Source organism: Actinia tenebrosa, unplaced genomic scaffold (assembly GCF_029948245.1).
Source record: "Actinia tenebrosa isolate PJP-AT-01 unplaced genomic scaffold, QUT_ActTen_1.0 PGA_scaffold3__52_contigs__length_22856419, whole genome shotgun sequence".
Classification (NCBI taxonomy): Eukaryota; Metazoa; Cnidaria; class Anthozoa; order Actiniaria; family Actiniidae; genus Actinia; species Actinia tenebrosa.
This window is the reverse complement of record NW_028292580.1, coordinates 18,355,779-18,374,209: the sequence shown is the minus strand read 5'-3', so window position 1 is coordinate 18,374,209 and position 18,431 is coordinate 18,355,779. Positions and strand designations below refer to the sequence as shown.

At 36.2% G+C, this 18,431-nt stretch overlaps 1 protein-coding gene and 1 long non-coding RNA gene across 2 annotated transcripts in view; one reads left to right on the top strand and one right to left on the bottom strand.

The window, feature by feature from the left end:
* LOC116304931 (histamine H2 receptor) overlaps nucleotides 1-4,146 on the top strand; it is a 109,061-nt gene extending 104,915 nt beyond the window's left edge. The window contains exon 10 of the mRNA XM_089036080.1: nucleotides 267-4,146. Within this exon, the coding sequence (XP_088892206.1) occupies nucleotides 267-440 (174 nt within the window). The 3' untranslated portion in view covers nucleotides 441-4,146. The remainder of the gene's footprint in view (nucleotides 1-266) is intronic.
* Nucleotides 4,147-8,971: 4,825 nt separating this feature from the next.
* Nucleotides 8,972-13,818, bottom strand: LOC148908795 (uncharacterized). Its single transcript, XR_016120780.1, has 3 exons — nucleotides 13,671-13,818; nucleotides 13,474-13,538; nucleotides 8,972-12,671 (listed from the first exon to the last, which is right to left on the bottom strand). It is a non-coding gene; the product is annotated as an uncharacterized LOC148908795 (long non-coding RNA).
* Nucleotides 13,819-18,431: the final 4,613 nt, after the last annotated feature.

Genomic DNA, 18,431 nt, shown 5'->3' with positions numbered 1-18,431 from the left:
ATTCGAGATAGTTGACCAAATGTACAACATATTATTTTGTATCTATTTTATTCCATCTAGTCAACTGGTATTCCATTTTGGTCCAACTTCGTTGACATTTTTTCAAGCAAATTAATATTTCTTTCATTTATTAATCGGGCGACGATTGTAAACTGAAACAAGCAATTTTATTTTTTTATTTTTTAATATACTTTCAATTAACACTTGTATCATTGTTGAATCAAACTTGTAGATAAAATGATTCCATACAGGTTTTCTCTTCACAGTTGCAGAACATCTTTGAATACCTCGGTGGCAACATCACCGCAAGAAGCTCCAAGTCTGAAAACCCAAGCAACAAGAATGCACCATCCAGCGCTGACAATAAGGCAAGTGCAAGCAACTTGGACATTCTTGATGGAAAAATCCAGAATGATGATAAAGTTCCTACTCGACTTTAGGCCAACCAAGAGACCGAGATGAGGTATCTTGAATATACCAAATTCAAAATCTTTGCCAGGTTACTTAAAAAGGGTTAAATCATATAACCTAAAACCGAAAGGTGCTCTGGGTAAAAAGTTACATGAGTTCATATTCTGCGAATTGCAGTTTTGCAGCTCTCGAACATTCATTTAAGATTTTTCATTCTTGGTGCATGTGTCAAGTATGCAAACACTCTCCAAAATCACAGGGTATCGACTACCCAGAATACCCCTCGGCCTTAGCCTAATGACTTGACCTTTTGTACCTAACAACGAGCTTTGAATTTGGCGTAAATGTGCATGTAAAAGACTTAATGATTTCACACTGATTCTCAACAAAACCTAGGGATAAAGTGCACGTTAAGGTGCTGATACACGGCGCAACATTGCACACAACATTGCAAGCAACAAATTTGAATCAGGGTGACACACACTGCAACAAAATCACGCAACATCGCTTAAGTCAGCCTGATATGTTAAGATATGTGTTTATGAATTTTGTTTAAGCTGATTGGCTGGAAATTTCAAGATGTTGCAGGTAATGTTGCAGCCATGTTCATATGATGAAATTTGTTGCGCGAAATGTTGCAAGAGAAGAGCGCCATTTATTTTCAGATTTTTTGCATGCAACAAGTTTGGGGTAGACATGCACGCGCTGCAACAGTCCGGTTTCGTACAATGTTACATGCAATGTTGCACTGTGTGTCAGCACCTTTACTCAAAGTGTTTTTATGACATTGTCGGTAAAAACTTAAACGACAAGGGCAAGTTCTCCTTTATCTGGGTTAATTCACCTTGATATATTAAATGTGCAGGGTACAGTGAGTACTAAATACTCTACGTGTATTAGATACACTGTGCACACCAGGTGTGTTAGATGCACAGCATATATTTGTAGTATATGATGCACAGTGTATTTCATATATTAGATGTGCAGGGTACAGTGAGTATTAAATACCCTGTGCCCTCTACATGTATTAGATACACTGCGCACACCAGGTGTGTTAGATGCACAGGGTATATTGTTAGTATATGATGTACAGTGTATTTGATATGTTAGATGCGCAGGGTACAGTGAGTATTAAATACCCTGTGCACTCTACATGTATTAGAAACACTGCGCACACCAGGTGTGTTAGATGCACAGGGTATATTGTTAGTATATGATGCACAGTGTATTTGATATGTTAGATGTGCAGGGTACAGTGAGTGTTGAATACCCTGTGCACTCTACATGTGTTAGATACACTGCGCACACCAGGTGTGTTAGATGTACAGGTTATATTGTTAGTATATGATGCACAGTGTATTTGACATGTTAGAAGAGCATGGTACAGTGAGTATTGAATACCCTGTGCACTCTACATGTATTAGATACACTGCGCACACCAGGTGTGTTAGATGCAAAGGGTATATTGTTAGTATATGATGTACAGTGTATTTGATATGTTAGATGGGCAGGGTACAGTAAGTATTAAATACCCTGTGCACTCTACGTGTATTAGATACACTGCGCACACCAGGTGTGTTAGATACACAGGGTATATTGTTAGTATCTGATAGTGTATTTCATATATTAGATGTGCAGGGTACAGTGAGTATTAAGTACCCCGTGCAATCTACGTGTATTAGATACACTGCGCACACCAGGTGTGTTAGATACACAGGGTATATTGTTAGTATATGATGCACAGTGTATTTGATATGTTAGATGCGCAGGTTACAGCGAGTTTTAAATATCCCGTGTACAGTAAGCATAAGATACCCTAATGCATATATAGATTCACAATATATCCATATGTTTTTTTGATAGTTGAACAGCTCACGTCGCTCGTATCAGATATAATTAGAGTACGTGTACCCTTAATGCGCAGAATGTTTTCTGTATGATAGTTTTGGTGTCCTTTTACTTGTTTGAGATTGCGCACATCAAAAGCAGTTTGAGATTGCAACATTCTGTAAGCCAAAGACAGCGCGCGATAGTACTGCTCGGTCACGACACGGTCACGGTATGACATGTACGTACATGATTTGCTCTAGATACATCGTGTGCACTGTCCATAGATATATTGTGCCCAATGTGTGTATTAGATTTATCCTGTACTGTGCATGATGTGATCTAGATACATCGTGTAAACTGTCCATAGATATATTGTGCCCAATGCGTGTATTAGATTTATCCTGTAGCGTGCATGATGTGATCTAGATACATCGTGTGCACTGTCCATATATATATTGTGTCCAATGCGTGTATTAGATTTATCCTGTAGCGTGTATGATGTGATCTAGATACATCGTGTGCACTGTCCATAGATATATTGTGCCCAATGCGTGTATTAGATTTATCCTGTACTGTGCCGGTACATGATGTGATCTAGATACATCGTGTGCACTGTCCATATATATATTGTGCCCAGTGCGTGTATTAGATTTATCCTGTACTGTGCCGGTACATGATGTGATCTAGATACATCGTGTGCACTGTCCATATATATATTGTGCCCAATGCGTGTATTAGATTTATCCTGTACTGTGCATGATGTGATCTAGATACATCGTGCAAACTGTCCATAGATATATTGTGCCCAATGCGTGTATTAGATTTATCCTGTAGCGTGCATGATGTGATCTAGATACATCGTGTGCACTGTCCATATATATATTGTGTCCAATGCGTGTATTAGATTTATCCTGTAGCGTGTATGATGTGATCTAGATACATCGTGTGCACTGTCCATAGATATATTGTGCCCAATGCGTGTATTAGATTTATCCTGTACTGTGCCGGTACATGATGTGATCTAGATACATCGTGTGCACTGTCCATATATATATTGTGCCCAGTGCGTGTATTAGATTTATCCTGTACTGTGCCGGTACATGATGTGATCTAGATACATCGTGTGCACTGTCCATATATATATTGTGCCCAATGCGTGTATTAGATTTATCCTGTAGCGTGTATGATGTGATCTAGATACATCGTGTGCACTGTCCATATATATATTGTGCCCAATGCGTGTATTAGATTTATCCTGTACTGTGCCGGTACATGATGTGATCTAGATACATCGTGTGCACTGTCCATATATATATTGTGTCCAATGCGTGTATTAGATTTATCCTGTAGCGTGTATGATGTGATCTAGATACATCGTGTGCACTGTCCATATGTATATCGTGCCCAATGCGTGTATTAGATTTATCCTGTAGCGTGCATGATGTGATCTAGATACATCGTGTGCACTGTCCATATATATATTGTGCCCAATGCGTGCATTAGATTTATCCTGTAGCGTGTATGATGTGATCTAGATACATCGTGTGCACTGTCCATATATATATTTTGCCCAATGCGTGTATTAGATTTATCCTGTACTGTGCCGGTACATGATGTGATCTAGATACATCGTGTGCACTGTCCATGTGTATATCGTGCCCAATGCGTGTGTAGTTGGCTACATACATCGTGTACAGTTATTCTGGGTCGCGCGCTTCACGGTGTTCGTGCATTACATTGATTCGCAATATTTTCTTTAAAATACTATACTATAATAAAAAATAAAGTACCGTATTTTAAACGCCGTAATCGGCGTAATCGATTACAGTAACGCATTTGATAATAGAAATGCCATCGTATTTGGTAAATGTAGAGTCTTAATAAAGTTGTATTTTTATTGTGTAATTTTTTCGTCTGTAGGTTTGTATTCGATGTTAGAGCAGGCCAGTAGGAAGTCCTAGATATCTATGGTGGTGGTGGTGGTGGTGGTGGGGGGGGGGAGGGGGGAGAATGTAACATGATGTCATTTTGCGATTGTGTGGCTGACGGTGTTTGTGTTCAAATTGACTTTTAAAAAAAACTGGACTTGGGGCCCGACTCCACCTTGCCCCAGAGTGATCTTTCTTGGCCCGTGAAACAAGGTTGGATGATGAGAGACTAACAGTCCAAGCAAAACGAAAGAAAACAATGGAATTAGTGTATACTATATATGCTAACTATTCTTTTCACGGGCCCAGTAAAATCCCTCTATTATATTGAGTGATAACTTTTACAGAAATTGGGAACAAAAGGATATATTCAACAAGAAATAAAAATGCTCAAGAGCATTCCTTTTATCTCGGGTTAAATTTCTGGAGCGCATAATAGGCGTTTCCCAAGATACATTACTTATTGTTCAATAGTCCAATGAAAAAAAAGCTATTGGTAAATAAATTTACATTTGTTAAGCACTGAACTGTATCTCGAGAAAGATTTATTGTGTTGTCCTCCATGTCGATGATATGATCGAGCAAAGAAACGACGATGGAACACGGAATAAGTCAAGAATCTGGCTGGATTCAACACCTAGATGCCTGGTACGTCATGTTTACAAAACATCTGCAGGTTTGTCACTCTCCAATTAAGTTTATTTGGTGTATTTCGGTGTTTGTTTAATATGCATAACATACACAACTGATCGCTGCTTATCCCTAGCTAGGGAGGGGGGAGTTCGTAGGATTTTTGTTGCCACATCAAAAGGTTAACTCTAGCGCAATAAAAACCATGTGATCCTCTAGTTAACCCCACCCCCGGAACTATTTACGGGATACCTGTGGTTATCTGAAGTGACTTTGGGGTCCCTGTGGTAAAATTATCATTTGGTCTAAATAAAAATTCAAATTCTTTTTTTTAAAAAGAAAATTGAATTCTTATAGAGCTTTATAGAATTAGGTATCATTTTTTGGATACATTCCCTAAGTTTCGCGCAAAACCTTGACCTGCGAGAAACTATAGCACACAGACTGGAACTTTTCGTCCTTTTATTTTCAAACTCCTCTTTCAAAGTTTTCCCAAACTTTTGTCAACGCAGTATTTTTGCGCATTATAAGAGGTGTTGTTAATTCATGTAAGTTTTATTAAAAACAAGCAGAAAAATATAGAAAAGTGTCAAAACAGTAGACCGCAGCCTAGAAAACTCCTTCACTTTTAACACCATTGATTTAATATAACTGAAAAAATATACAAAATTATTGAAATCGCTTGCCGCAAATCGAACAAGATGACAAGATATGTATCCAAAAACGCTTTTAAAAAATGTAGTTAAAAATAGAAATCTTTTGACAAACAAAATATTCATAATACTCAATCCCATATGAAACTGTTGAACTTGTTTTTGGACTTTTTGGTGTAGGAAAATCCCAGTATAACAGGTCTTTGTAAGCACGATATATATAAACAAAATTTGAAATCCCATCCTGCGCAATCGCCAACCTCCGGAAACGCTCTAAAAAATAAATTTAAAAAAATAAAAATCCTTTCCCAAAACGACAAATCCATAATATCCAATGCCATATGAAACTGTTAAATTGTTTTTGGACATTTTCATTCAGGAGATTTCTAGTATAACAGGTTTTTGTAAGCCCGGTATAAAAAAATATACATATTGAAAATCGCTTCCCGCGCAATCTCCAACCTCCTAAAAAATAAAAATCCTTTCAAAAGCGACGAATCCATAATATCTAATCCCATATCAAACTGTTAAATTGTTTTTGGATATTTTCATTCAGGAAATTTCCAGTATAACAGGTTTTTGTAAGCCCGGAGAACCAACAAACAACTCCACGAGCAATAACATGTGATTTGAATGTGCAAATTATTGCATTATTTTATTGATTTATTTAAGGATTGCCTTTCGTTTGTCTTGGTATAAGCTGATTATCTTTTTTTAGTGAAAAATAAATTGCCTTATTATAGATTTATTTATCATTTGTGGAAAAAGATTCACAGGTTCCGCTTGCATGCATCTTTATTATATTGACATTATATGTTAAGCAAATATGTATAACTTTTTTTTTTTTTTTTTTTTTTTTTGCCACAAAATTCAACATTTCTGGTCTTATGAACCTGTATTATTTTACCACAGGGATCCCAAACTCCAATCATCGTCAAAAAACGCTTTATTGGAGAAAAACTAAAAACTTTTTTAAAAAAGCACTAGGTGCTTTAGAAACTACGTTCTTAGCTTTAAATCTTGGCACAAACAAATTTGGACTTTTTGCATTATTTCATAGAGAACAAGGCTCTTGAAGTTGAGACCCCTAAATTCGCGTTTTTTCGAAGGTCCCAAATTTTGGTCAATTTAAAAAGTCGCTTTTTATGAACAAAATATACACTAAAAGAAAGCTGAGGATGAGGGCTTTATGGTTCTGAAGCTATCTTTTCCGATTATATAAAAGCGATGGCGTAATGAGTGAAGAAAGTTTCTGGTCTGCGGTCAACTAGTCAGCGGTCTACTGTTTTTAAACTTTTGCATATTTTTGTATGTTTTTGCCTTTCGTGTTCAACAAAAATTACGTGAATAACACCTTCAATAATGCTCTAAATAACTGCATTTACAAAAGTTTGGAAAAATTTTCAGAACGTTGAAAATGAAAAGGCGAAAACACTTCAGTTTGGGTTGCCTGTGGTTTCATTATTTTACCACAGGGATCCCAAACTCCATTGATCGCCAGATAACGCTTCATAGAAGAAAAACTAAAGATTTCTCTCAAAAAGCGCAAGATGTATTAGAAACTCCTTTATTAGCTTTAAATATTGGCACAAAGATATTTGGACTTTTCGCATTAATTCATAGGAATTTCGAAGTCCCAAATTTTCGTTAAATTATAAATAGTGTTTTTTAGAACTTTTCTGAAATTATTTTTTCCAATCATATGAAAGCAATGGTGTTATGAGTGAAGGAATTTTCTGGTCTGCGTTCGCCTTGTCAGAGGTCTATTTTTTTAAACTTTTTCATACTTTGGTATGTTTTTGCATTTCTTTTTCAATAAAGATTACATTAATAATACATCTCACCTATGCGCTAAATAACCGCTTTCACAAAACGCAATTTTTTGTAACTTAAAATTCCTGAAAATTAACAGAAAGCATTATAATGCCTTACTCAAAAACCTAAGGCTTTTGTTTTAAGAAGTTTAAATATCCTCTTACTTTAAAACCTTTTTTAAAACAAACATTACATTTTTTAACGATTTAATTGCCATCTACATTGATTGTCCATAGAGACAAAGACATGACACTCAAGGGAGTGGTCATCCTAAAGTCTTGAAAGACGAAGGTGTTTTTGCATAGACCATGCTTTTTAAGAGTACACTTTTCTTTTGCATGCAGATTTTTCATTCTCAAGGGATTCGTAGACATCCAACAAACTTGTTCTGCTCCGCCATTTTGAAAAACGACAAGAAGCCATCAAAGTGTTTGAGAAGAAACCAGCCGTAATAAATATCCTAGACGTCTAGAATGGAAGGTAAAGTGAAATATAAACTTTGTCGAACTATTAGGATCATAAAAAAGTCGAAATTCGAAGGTTTTTGGGTAACTATATGTCATTGCTAGCCAAGTTGAAGAACGAGTCGTTTAAAATAAAACTGATTTTGTACCGACGAGCATTTGTAGTATGTCTTTACCTTTAGAACTTTTTAGAATCTTAGTACATTTATATTTAGTCATACCTAGAAGTACCGCGTCAATAAACCATAGAAAAAAACTGATTTTTGTACTTTTTTACGCCCGCCGATCGTAGAGCATCAATTTCTTCCCTACTCCACCCCCCTCATGTTTAATTCCTAGATTCCTGTATAGAAAACATGTATTATCTTCTATCCTTAAATTTGAAGCCGAGTTCAAGACAAAGTAACTTATAAATACTCACAACATTATAAGCTTTTCTTTCTTAATCTATTTCAGTATAGTAGTGAAAAATTGTGCATTCGGTGTGTAATGAAATAGAGAGAATTTGATATTTTTCTCTTATTTTCTCTATTTCAGTATATATAATTAATTATTTTATCTATATATCATTATTAGACTAAACGCAAAGAATCAAAAATGGAAAGACGTTTTCAAGGACCAACAGGAATGAGGGAATCCGGAGTTCAATCGACATGTTTGTTTATTGGTTAAGCAATCAGGTTATAAAAAATATTACAGTTTAAAAAATATGTTCATTTATTTCTGCTGCTTTTTAAATTTTTTAGATATTTCGGATTGAATTTACGTGTTTTACACGTATTTGTTTTGGTGTATAATAAACGAGTTTTAAAATATTTTGGTGTTTGTTCATTTCATAGTACACCCCTTTTCAAATTTTCGTTTTTTTCCCGCCAAAAAACTTAGAAAATTTTCAGGCTCCTTGTCACGTGATCTGATCTATGGATCAAAGCTTTTTCCCGCCCAAAAACTTAGGATTTTTTTAGCATTTTCATCATTTGCAACCTCAGCTGTACTTAGCTCACTGAACCACACTCACTCGCACCTCTTTCACTTTTACCCTTTGGCTAGCTTAGCACCTCTACCTCACCCATCTAATCCCCACCAAGCACCTTCGGCTAACTTAGCACCTCAACCCCACCCATCTAATCCCCCTAAGCACCTTCGGCTAACTTAGCACCTCGACCCTACCCATCTAATCCCCTTCCTTTATTCTGTTAAGTACCCCATTGTTGCATTCACACAATAAACAAGACATTAATTATGCATAAGAATTTTTAATCAGTAATTAATGCAAGCCATTACAAAGCCCTATGATATAAGGTACATCAATACCATCACTTTCAACAAATAAACTGACAGTATACAACACAAGTGCACTGGCTAATGGACAAGAGCAAGTTGAAGGTAAGGGTTCAAATCCAGGTAAGGTCTAGGTTCTCAGATGAAAAATTGGACAAGCAAAAAGACAGCCACCCACAAGCAAGGAACAAGGCAAGTCTGGTATTCATCAACAAGGTAAGAAGGATTGGCTCAAAAAAAACAAACAAAAAAAAAACCAGAAATTGGCTTTAAAGAAAAAAAATTCAAATTGGCTTAAGAAAATTTAAAAAAATCAAATTGGCAATAAAACAAAAAAAATTAAAAATTGTGAAAAAAAAGTAAAAACTCCCCATAAATTTTGAAAAAATATATACTAAGTCTTTTTGTGAATTTTTTTTGCCCCTAGGGTAATTAGACGAAGGTCCCTGAGATCAAAAGTTCAAACCTACCCTCCCCTTAAGAAAAAATGGCCCTCAACAAAGTGTAAAGGGCCACCCTTAAGGGTTTGGAATAGGATGACCTCAGGGACAGAGCTTTTGATTAGGATTCTGAAGACAAAGGTGTTGCTTGATTAAAAGACTGGTACTGGAAACTAAAACAAGGCATAAAACTGGTTCTATGCCTCGTATACAGTATTAATTCGGCCCAGTTAGACTTGGAACTTTTCATCTACTTTATCTAATCAGATTGAAAGCCGCCTTAAACTGATTAGAGGGTAGCTTGCATGGAGCTTTATGAAACTCTAAAAGGCCCAATTTTGAATGACTGATTTTAGATACCTCCCAACATTTAATTATTCGATCAATGAAAAGTTCCAGGTCTACACTGAGCCTTACCAGTACTAGTAACAGAATAGACTTAGACAGGATTGCAGCCAACCATGGTGTATGACAAGGTACAGTGCAGTGTGATATAGTATGGTTTTAGGATAAAATCAGAGTTGATTTATTCTGGCACCTCAAGTCTGTACCAGGGTTTACTCAATCCTACACAATCTATTCTGCATTACAGCAAGAGTAACAAATGGTATTTTTTTGCTGACCAATCATGGATTGTTTGCAACCGGGTATGTAAATTGAATTTATTCATTTAATTGTTTCCAACTTGGTATTTGCAATTTGAAGTTCAAAGGTATTGGCAAGAAAAACATATCAAGCCACCTTAACAGATAAGCCATTTTTTTCAATCATCTTAGTTAACAAATCCATTCCAGTGCCTGAAATATGGCAAGATACTATTTGATTTGTAAAACAACATTTTCAATTTGAAATCATTTTAACAAATAAATCTCTTTTCAGAGTCAGACAGAAACTGACTTAGTTTTAGTATACCATTTGTTATCTCTTGTTGTACTTTTAACTCAAGCAACACCTTTGTCAGACTATGAGATGAACACACCAAGCCCTGTGAAATACTGATGCCAAATAAATTTTTTGTTTGATTTTATTTTTTTCCCGATCAGGTTTTTTGGTACTGAGTAACTTTTCCATGGAGTACAATAAAGTCACTTATAGTTTTGACTTTCCACGTTGATGATTAAGTAAATGGAACCAAAAATAAATACTGAATTTTGAAGGAAACATCAGATTAAAAACAAGTTCTTGCTGATAAAAAAGATGAAATTGGAACTGCGAGATAATTTATGATCCCTTTAAAAATGGGCACTAAGATTTTTTTTAAATCTTAGGTCCTAGCTAAACAGCATAAAAGGTAAGCAAAAATATGGCATAGCCATAAAACATCAGTCAATATTCAATTGGAATTTTGTACAGTATTTCTATCTGACCATTGGTGTGTCCACTCATAGTCCTAAGTTAATATATTTTCACCACTTTAAGAATAAATGGAACTATTTCCACTGACGAGTACAAACACTACAAGCAGTTGCAACAGGTAATGGGCCAACAAGTTGACTACATTAGTACAAAATAGGTTCAATGGTACTAAGTTTAAAAAAATAAAAAACGAACATTGGCGAAGATATGAAAGCCTAAATCTTTCATATATGATACTTGTTATTTGAGTGAATTAATTCAATTGACTCATCTGTTGCTCTGCAAGTTTTAGTGTTTGTAAGGTAACTAACAACTTGTCGAAGAAAAGTAATTTAGAAAATTGCACCTTCCAACCAACATCCTCTGGGTAACTTAAAGTGAATGTAACACCAAAATACATGGTCTACCATATTTTTAAATAGCAATGTAAGAGATTCAGAAAAGTAATTGGATGATAAAAGAGGACATTGGTGGAAAAATACAAGACTTAATGCTGGTAAATTATGCACTTGACTTACCATGTTGAAGGGAGTGAGCCAGGAGTGCAGAATATAGCAGGCAAATTTTTATTAAAGCATCATATACGGTAATCAAAGAAAGTAGAACTACACTATCTCATCAAATATGCTCAAAGGAGAAATTTAAAGCCAACAATAACATTTAAAATTGTCAAATGCAGCCGATTGATCATGAATTTGGTTATTACTGTCTTAGTTGCTACACGCTGATTGAGAAAACAGTTGCGACATGAAAATAGGAAAATACAATTGATCAAAGTATGTAATGGTATGAAAAACTTTTCTTGATTCTCTTGATCAGTGAGTAACGATAACAAGGACAAGATAGTGTGGTTCTACTGTATCATCAAATGCATCAATGAGAATAACAATCATCATGATTTATACAGTATCCTCTCACTTACTATGGTTGCAGAACAACTAAAATCAATGAACCAAATGAAAAGCTAAAAAGAGATTATTTTTTCCTTCAATTTTAAAAAAGACTTAGAATCTCAGATTTTTTTAATACAGCAAGAGAATACTGTACAAACTGTAAACATGTCAAACAAAGAAATTGTTTACGAAAAAGCTTTTTTACAAATTTTGGATTCTTGAAATTTGCCAAATCCGATTGAAAAGCAAAAAGAAGGGTGGAAAAAATTAAAGCAAAGGACTTGGAGTAATGAAAATATTCTAACTCAAATTCAAAATAATTTAAAACGTATCTTAAATTAATGCTTGTCTCTGGAAAAATTTTTTTAGAAGTACTGTGGTTTGAATAGAATATACAAAATTTTGAAAGAAACTTTTTCATGTACATCAATAATCAATCAAATGTAAAATTGAATCATTCAATGTGAGACAAATAAAGATCAAAAAATATTAGTCAAAAGGCAATCAAAATCATAATCAAACAAATATATATATGTAGAGTTGATCCAAGCCAGCCAGTCATCAGGTCCAAAGGAGACATTGTATGTGCATAAGTTACCAGCATTTAGTAAATAATTGTAAGAAAATTCAAAAGATGTGGTCACTTTTTATTTGTAACAAAAAGCTTGCACAACCTTTGATAGTTTGAGTTCTTAAAGTGGTGAAAACAAATCTACATACAACAAAGCATTATATGTAGATACATGTAATAATTAAAGATTATTCACCAAAGACAAAATGAAGATCAGCTAATATTTGAGGCAAATATCAACCAGAATCCACTCAATAATTGGTGAATAAGTATTTAGTAGAATTACACTGGTGCTCAATTAATTCAAAGGAAATTGTTTTCACTTGTGTAATTTTACTAAATAACATCTAAAACTAACACTTATAGATTCAGCTAGTCCTCCTATCCTTGATGATCCAACTAAAAAAAACAATAAAGTGTCAGTATGATGGTCCTCCAAGGTGAGTAAAGCCTAAGGTACCCTTCTTTTTTATCCGGGAGCAGGTGGGGCAGTGGAACTTTTTTGAGGCCATTTTAGATAACTTCTGAACAAAGGTTTTTGTTTTCATGAGAATAAACATGGCTGCCGTGTGATTAAGGCCCAAGAGGGGAACACACAAAACAATTCAAGTCGCACCACACTTTTACGATAACAACAATTGGACCATTTTTTTAAATCAAAGAAGGGTCATGGAGTCAGAGCTCTAGTGTGGGTTTCAAGGATTTTCAACTGCCCAACTCCCTGATAAAAAAAGAACAATCCTAAGGGGGCCCTACCAAGGAAAATTTGTCAACCGCTCCCTTTTGCAAAAAAAAAAAAAATTGTTTGTTTCCGTAGCTTTTATTAAAATAAAAGCAAATCCGTAAAATTGGACTGAATGCTTAAACTGCCTTTCTTTTCTCTTAATTTGTTGAGGATATACGGTTACAAATATTCAAATTTTTGCAGGAAAAAAAAAAAAAAAAATGTTTAAACTAATTTTCAATTATTTATGCATTTATGGAGTAGCTACAGAGTCGTTTTTGAGTTCAGAACAAGAAAGTTTGCAAAACGTATAGCCTTGAAAGTTTGCCACGTGCAACAACCAAACAAGATGTCAGATTTAAATACTTATTTAACGGCGAAAAATTCTAGAAAGCCTCAAATGAATTTATACTGGGGAAGAACTCAATCTTATCTTAAGGTTTGTCTAGTCTGGCCTAGCTTTGAAGCATTTCTTACCGTGTAATGGTCGAAGTTTTTATCCACACTTCACCCGCCATCTTGTTTCTTCTTTTCAAAGAGACCTGAAGCATGATGCAAATACTTATTTTACAAAGAAATTTTTTTAGAAAGCCTCAAATGAATTTATACAGGGGAAGAACTCAATCTTATCTTAAGGTTTGTCTAGTCTAGTCTAGTTTTGAAGCATTTCTTACCGTATAATGGTCGAAGTTTGTGTCCACACCTCGAAGCTTCACTTCACACGCCATCTTGTTTCTTCTTGCCAAAGAGACCCCGAAGCATGATGGGTACACGTGCTCAGTACCACAGGAAGCCCATGGTATGTCTTAGTTGTAAGATGATGATGAAAAAAAACAATAGACAATGATATGGCCAATGCAGTTGATATGCTGAGATCAATCCATCTTTTTAAACCGTCTCATCCATCTATTTTAACCATTTTACCCACCCAACCCTTCATCCACCCAGCAACTATCTATCCATCGACTATTTTCCTCCCTCCCTCCCTCCCTCCCTCCCTCCCTCCCTCCCTCCCTCCCTCCCTCCCTCCCAAAATACATGAAATAAAATGAAAGTAGAAAACGATTCAAAAAAATATGTATATATTTTTTTAATTTTACTAATCAGTTTAAAACGCAAAAACTCTTTTTCACTTATATTTTTAAATAAAATTACTGCACATTCAGTTTTAGCAATAAAAGAAATTTATTTATAAAAGAAAGATGAGCATCTCAAAAATAGAATATATTTATCCATCATTTTTAATATTTTACTTCGTAACTTGTCTTAAATATTGCGGTATTTTAAGTTATCTATGTCCCTGTTAGTTAAATACAGAGCAATGTAATTAAAAGGAATGAGGACCTCCATTCCTCGCGTGTGAGTATTCAGTTGTTTAGATCTCGTATTTACAGTGAGGACACTGAGTCCCCTCCCCCTTCTCCCAGGTTATTACTATTCCCTGAACTTTCTCGGTGCCATTTCAAATCTCTAAAATGAAGCACTGAGGGCGGCATCCAATAGAGTGTGTGCAACCATGTGACTCAAATTAGAGAGAATTAGAATCGCGAACGTTTACGAGGACGGCGCGAGCGCACTTTTTCCAGTTGTGTATGTACACCGGATAAACTTGATTGTAAAGTGACAAGGATAAAGAGACAGGGATCCCATCGATGTATAATTTACATACAAGATACAGGGATCCCATTAATGTACTAAAAAATATTCTAAATCTCTTTCATTATTATTATTTTTTTATCAAATTATTTTTTTTACCAAGCCGATTGTAGAGAAATCTAGCCAAAGAAAGATCTAAGAATGGAAGTAGAGCCGATCAAACCGAGTCGCGAGCCGCTAGTCGAGCGCCAATGCACGCAAGCGCACGTCCCCGAATGACGTCATCTCAAATTATTGCGTCACAATCAAGTGACAAGAAATATTGGAGAATGAAAAAATGAGGAAATGTTCTTCTTCGATTCTGTTTGCATTTTCATTGACATTGTCTATGTTTTTCGCGAGTAATGCGTCTGAAAATCAAACAGGTAAAACCAGTGGGAACCCAAGTTTCTTACCTCCAAACCTTACATCTTTTTTATATGCCTAATGCGATTAGTTCTTTTTACCTTGGGCGTAACGATTCCTGTTTTAGACCACGTGTAATTCCCTAAAGTATCATTTCTTTGCTTAACCTTTGCCCAAAAGAAAACACATGAATATGCATATGAATGAGAGGCAGCCATGTTGATTTGAACGATAGATCCCAACAGAGTGACACGTGGTCTGAAATGGGAAAACATTACGCCCACGGTAAAAAGGTGTATTGGAGAAAGTTCATGGATGAGTAATACCTTTTTCCCACGTTAGATTGCACTGGAATGTTCACCACAGGGATCCTGAAAGCCGACTCTTCCACCTTATCTAATACTTCCTATTCAACTGATCTTGAGCCTTATAAGGCTATTGTCAGTACTAGCAGGGCCTGGTGTGCAGATTCCTCTGATATCTATCAGTATCTACAAGTGAACCTCGGTAAGCGTCAGAGACCTAATGAATAGCTCTTAGTCACCGAGAGGTCTGTGCCGCAAGCTATGGACCGAGTTTTTCCCACTGCCTTATAGCCCACCATAGCTTGGGGGCCACCAAAAAGTGGGGGAAACGAGTTTCCATAACTTACGTAGGGCAGAGCAAGCGAGGTACATGAGATACTTGTTATTTGGCAAGGCGAACACAAAAATTGGGATTGTGATCTGTACCGTAAGTTATGGACCGCAAATTGGCCATTTAAAAGCGTGTGAAGTCACATTGCCATATAATAATAGACCTAATCCACTGTTTTGCCATTTCAGACCACGTGTCATTTCCTAGAGTATCATATCTTTCTTTAATGGTTGCGCATGAGAAAACACATGAATATGGATGCAACTCGAACCAAAAAATATAATTCTCAAGAGGGTGGTTGGACGTCACCTAAAATTACAAAATATGATGCCTATGTCGAATGAACACATTATAATATTTATCATGATATTTTAAGGACGACTACGGAATATCACCAGCATTGGCATACAGGGATACAACCCGGGAATGGTTACATACGTCAAGACGTTTGTTCTAACTTACACAGTAGACGATGTCACTTGGAACTATTATGAGGATGATAGTAATAACATTAAGGTAAAAAATAGACCTCTTCACCTTCGTATGCAAATTGCCCATTTCAGACCACGTGACATTCCCTTGAGAATTGTTCTTTTATGAAGAACATGTTAAAATATTTACATATGAAACTCCCAAGAGTGGCGTCACATGGTCTGAAATGGAACAACAAACAAAAAATTCGAAGAGGTCTATTTCTGCTTTGTTTTTTGATTACAGACTCATTTACTCAGGGTTAGCCTCGAATCAATGTCGAAATATTCACAAATACCCACGGTAAAGTAAAAAATGTACAACTTTAACAATATAAACTCTTTGAAACTTCACGGCGGACCTTCTCTGGAACACATAAATATTCTACAGAAAATCGAGAGCAACAGAGAACTCGAAACTGGAGTATTGCTAGACGTGGTAAATATCTAACCACGCATTCAGCAGAAGAAAGTATAAGCCTTTCAGTACGTGGTCATAAAATGTCAACTGACTGATGAAGCGTCCCTCAAAACAGCCCCAATGCAATGCATTTCTACAAGCAATTTGCATCGATTATCACATGCATCCAGGATTTTCCTTTTGAGGAGTGTGGAAAAAAGGGGGAAGGGGGAGGGACGGAGGCGTCGTATTAACTATACTCAAGCAATAAATTTTGATTAATTAACTTTATATATCCACGGTAGACGGCTCAGCAAGCTGATTTCCAGACATGCCGTGTCTAACCTTAACAAATCATCCCTCTTCTTCAAGCTAAAGTCACCTAAACCACCAATGGTGAGGATGGGTGGGTCTAAGACTCAACCAATGAGTTCCCTGGATACGCCTCAAATAATTATAGGATTATATTATTTAGCTATATATTTCATATAGGTTTTCGCCAACTCACCAGTGGATTATAATGAGGTCATCAACCATCCCTTGCCATCAACTTTATCTGCTTTACGAATAAGAATCAAGCCGCAAGAATGGGAAAATTGGATTTGCATGAGAATAGAACTGTTTACATGCGATCCAGGTATTGAGAAAAAAACGCCTGCGCACCCTCAGTTCGAAGTGTCTGTTAATATGTGTCGTAAGATATGCAAATTGTTATTTCAAAATTTAAATTGAAGTTGATTTACAACTCGTGAAAAACGTATAGCATCACAGTTTTTTAAAATGTCTCACTATTTACCGACTTGGAACTGACATACTGAAACGCACGCATGCGCAAACTGTTTTCTCTAGTATCGTATGTACCATTTCAAAGTTAGCTAGAGCCAAAGACGATAGTATACAATGTACATGTGATTCAAAGACTGAACAGAGCTATACGAAGAATTCATTTTATAAAAGATGCATGATCAGTAACCAAGAATGCTAAAACTGGCTTCGATTTTTCATTTGACCCAACAGAGATTAACGCTAGTGATCCATAAAAACCACCCTATAGTCCAAGAATGAATGCATAGGGCTAGTATTAGCCGATCCGAGATTGAAGGGAAAAACTGGGTCGAGTTGGCTTTGTGGGACTAGTTTCAGGGGACATATTTCCAAGATGGCGCCCATTTTTTGCCCCCTAAAACATCCCCACAATGCACTGCGATGCCGACTCGACCCAGTTGTCTCCTCAACCTCGGAATGGCGCTAACTAATACCTCACCGTTGTTTCTCAGTTGACGGAGGCTTTTCTGAGTGGTCGTCTTGGACAGAATGTGATAATGGTATCCAATCTCGGTCACGATTCTGCGACTCGCCTTCTCCTGTGAGGGGAGGTTTAAATTGCTCTGGAAATTTCTCCATTACTCTTTCGTGTACACAGAACATTACAGGTACCTTACAGCTTATAAGACCCGTGAAGTAATGGCACACATTGCTAATGAACTTTGGAAGAGTCTCAGTACATTTGTGCGACATTAGCCCTTTCACAGTTCCCTGCGCCATCTTGAAAGGTAGCCGTGCCTTTGCATCGAACATTGAACTTGCAATGATAGAGACCTTTTTGAACATCTTGGACAATTACTCGTATGTCTCTATCATTGCAAGCTCACCATTCGTCTCGCTTCGATGCAAATGCACGGCTACCTTTCAACATGGCGCAGGGAACTGTGAAAGAACCACCGAAATGTCCCACCATTCTGGTGACCATAACATCAAGTAATCACGTGTAATCTATGGACCAATCAGTGAATTCATTCCCCTTTCAGCACCAAGTAGACCATCTTTGTACTTCGTGTGCTTTCAGATCCCTGCATATCTGATCCGTGTATGAATGGTAGCCAGTGTATCTGGCCTGATGTGACTAGCAGTAACTACACTTGTAACTG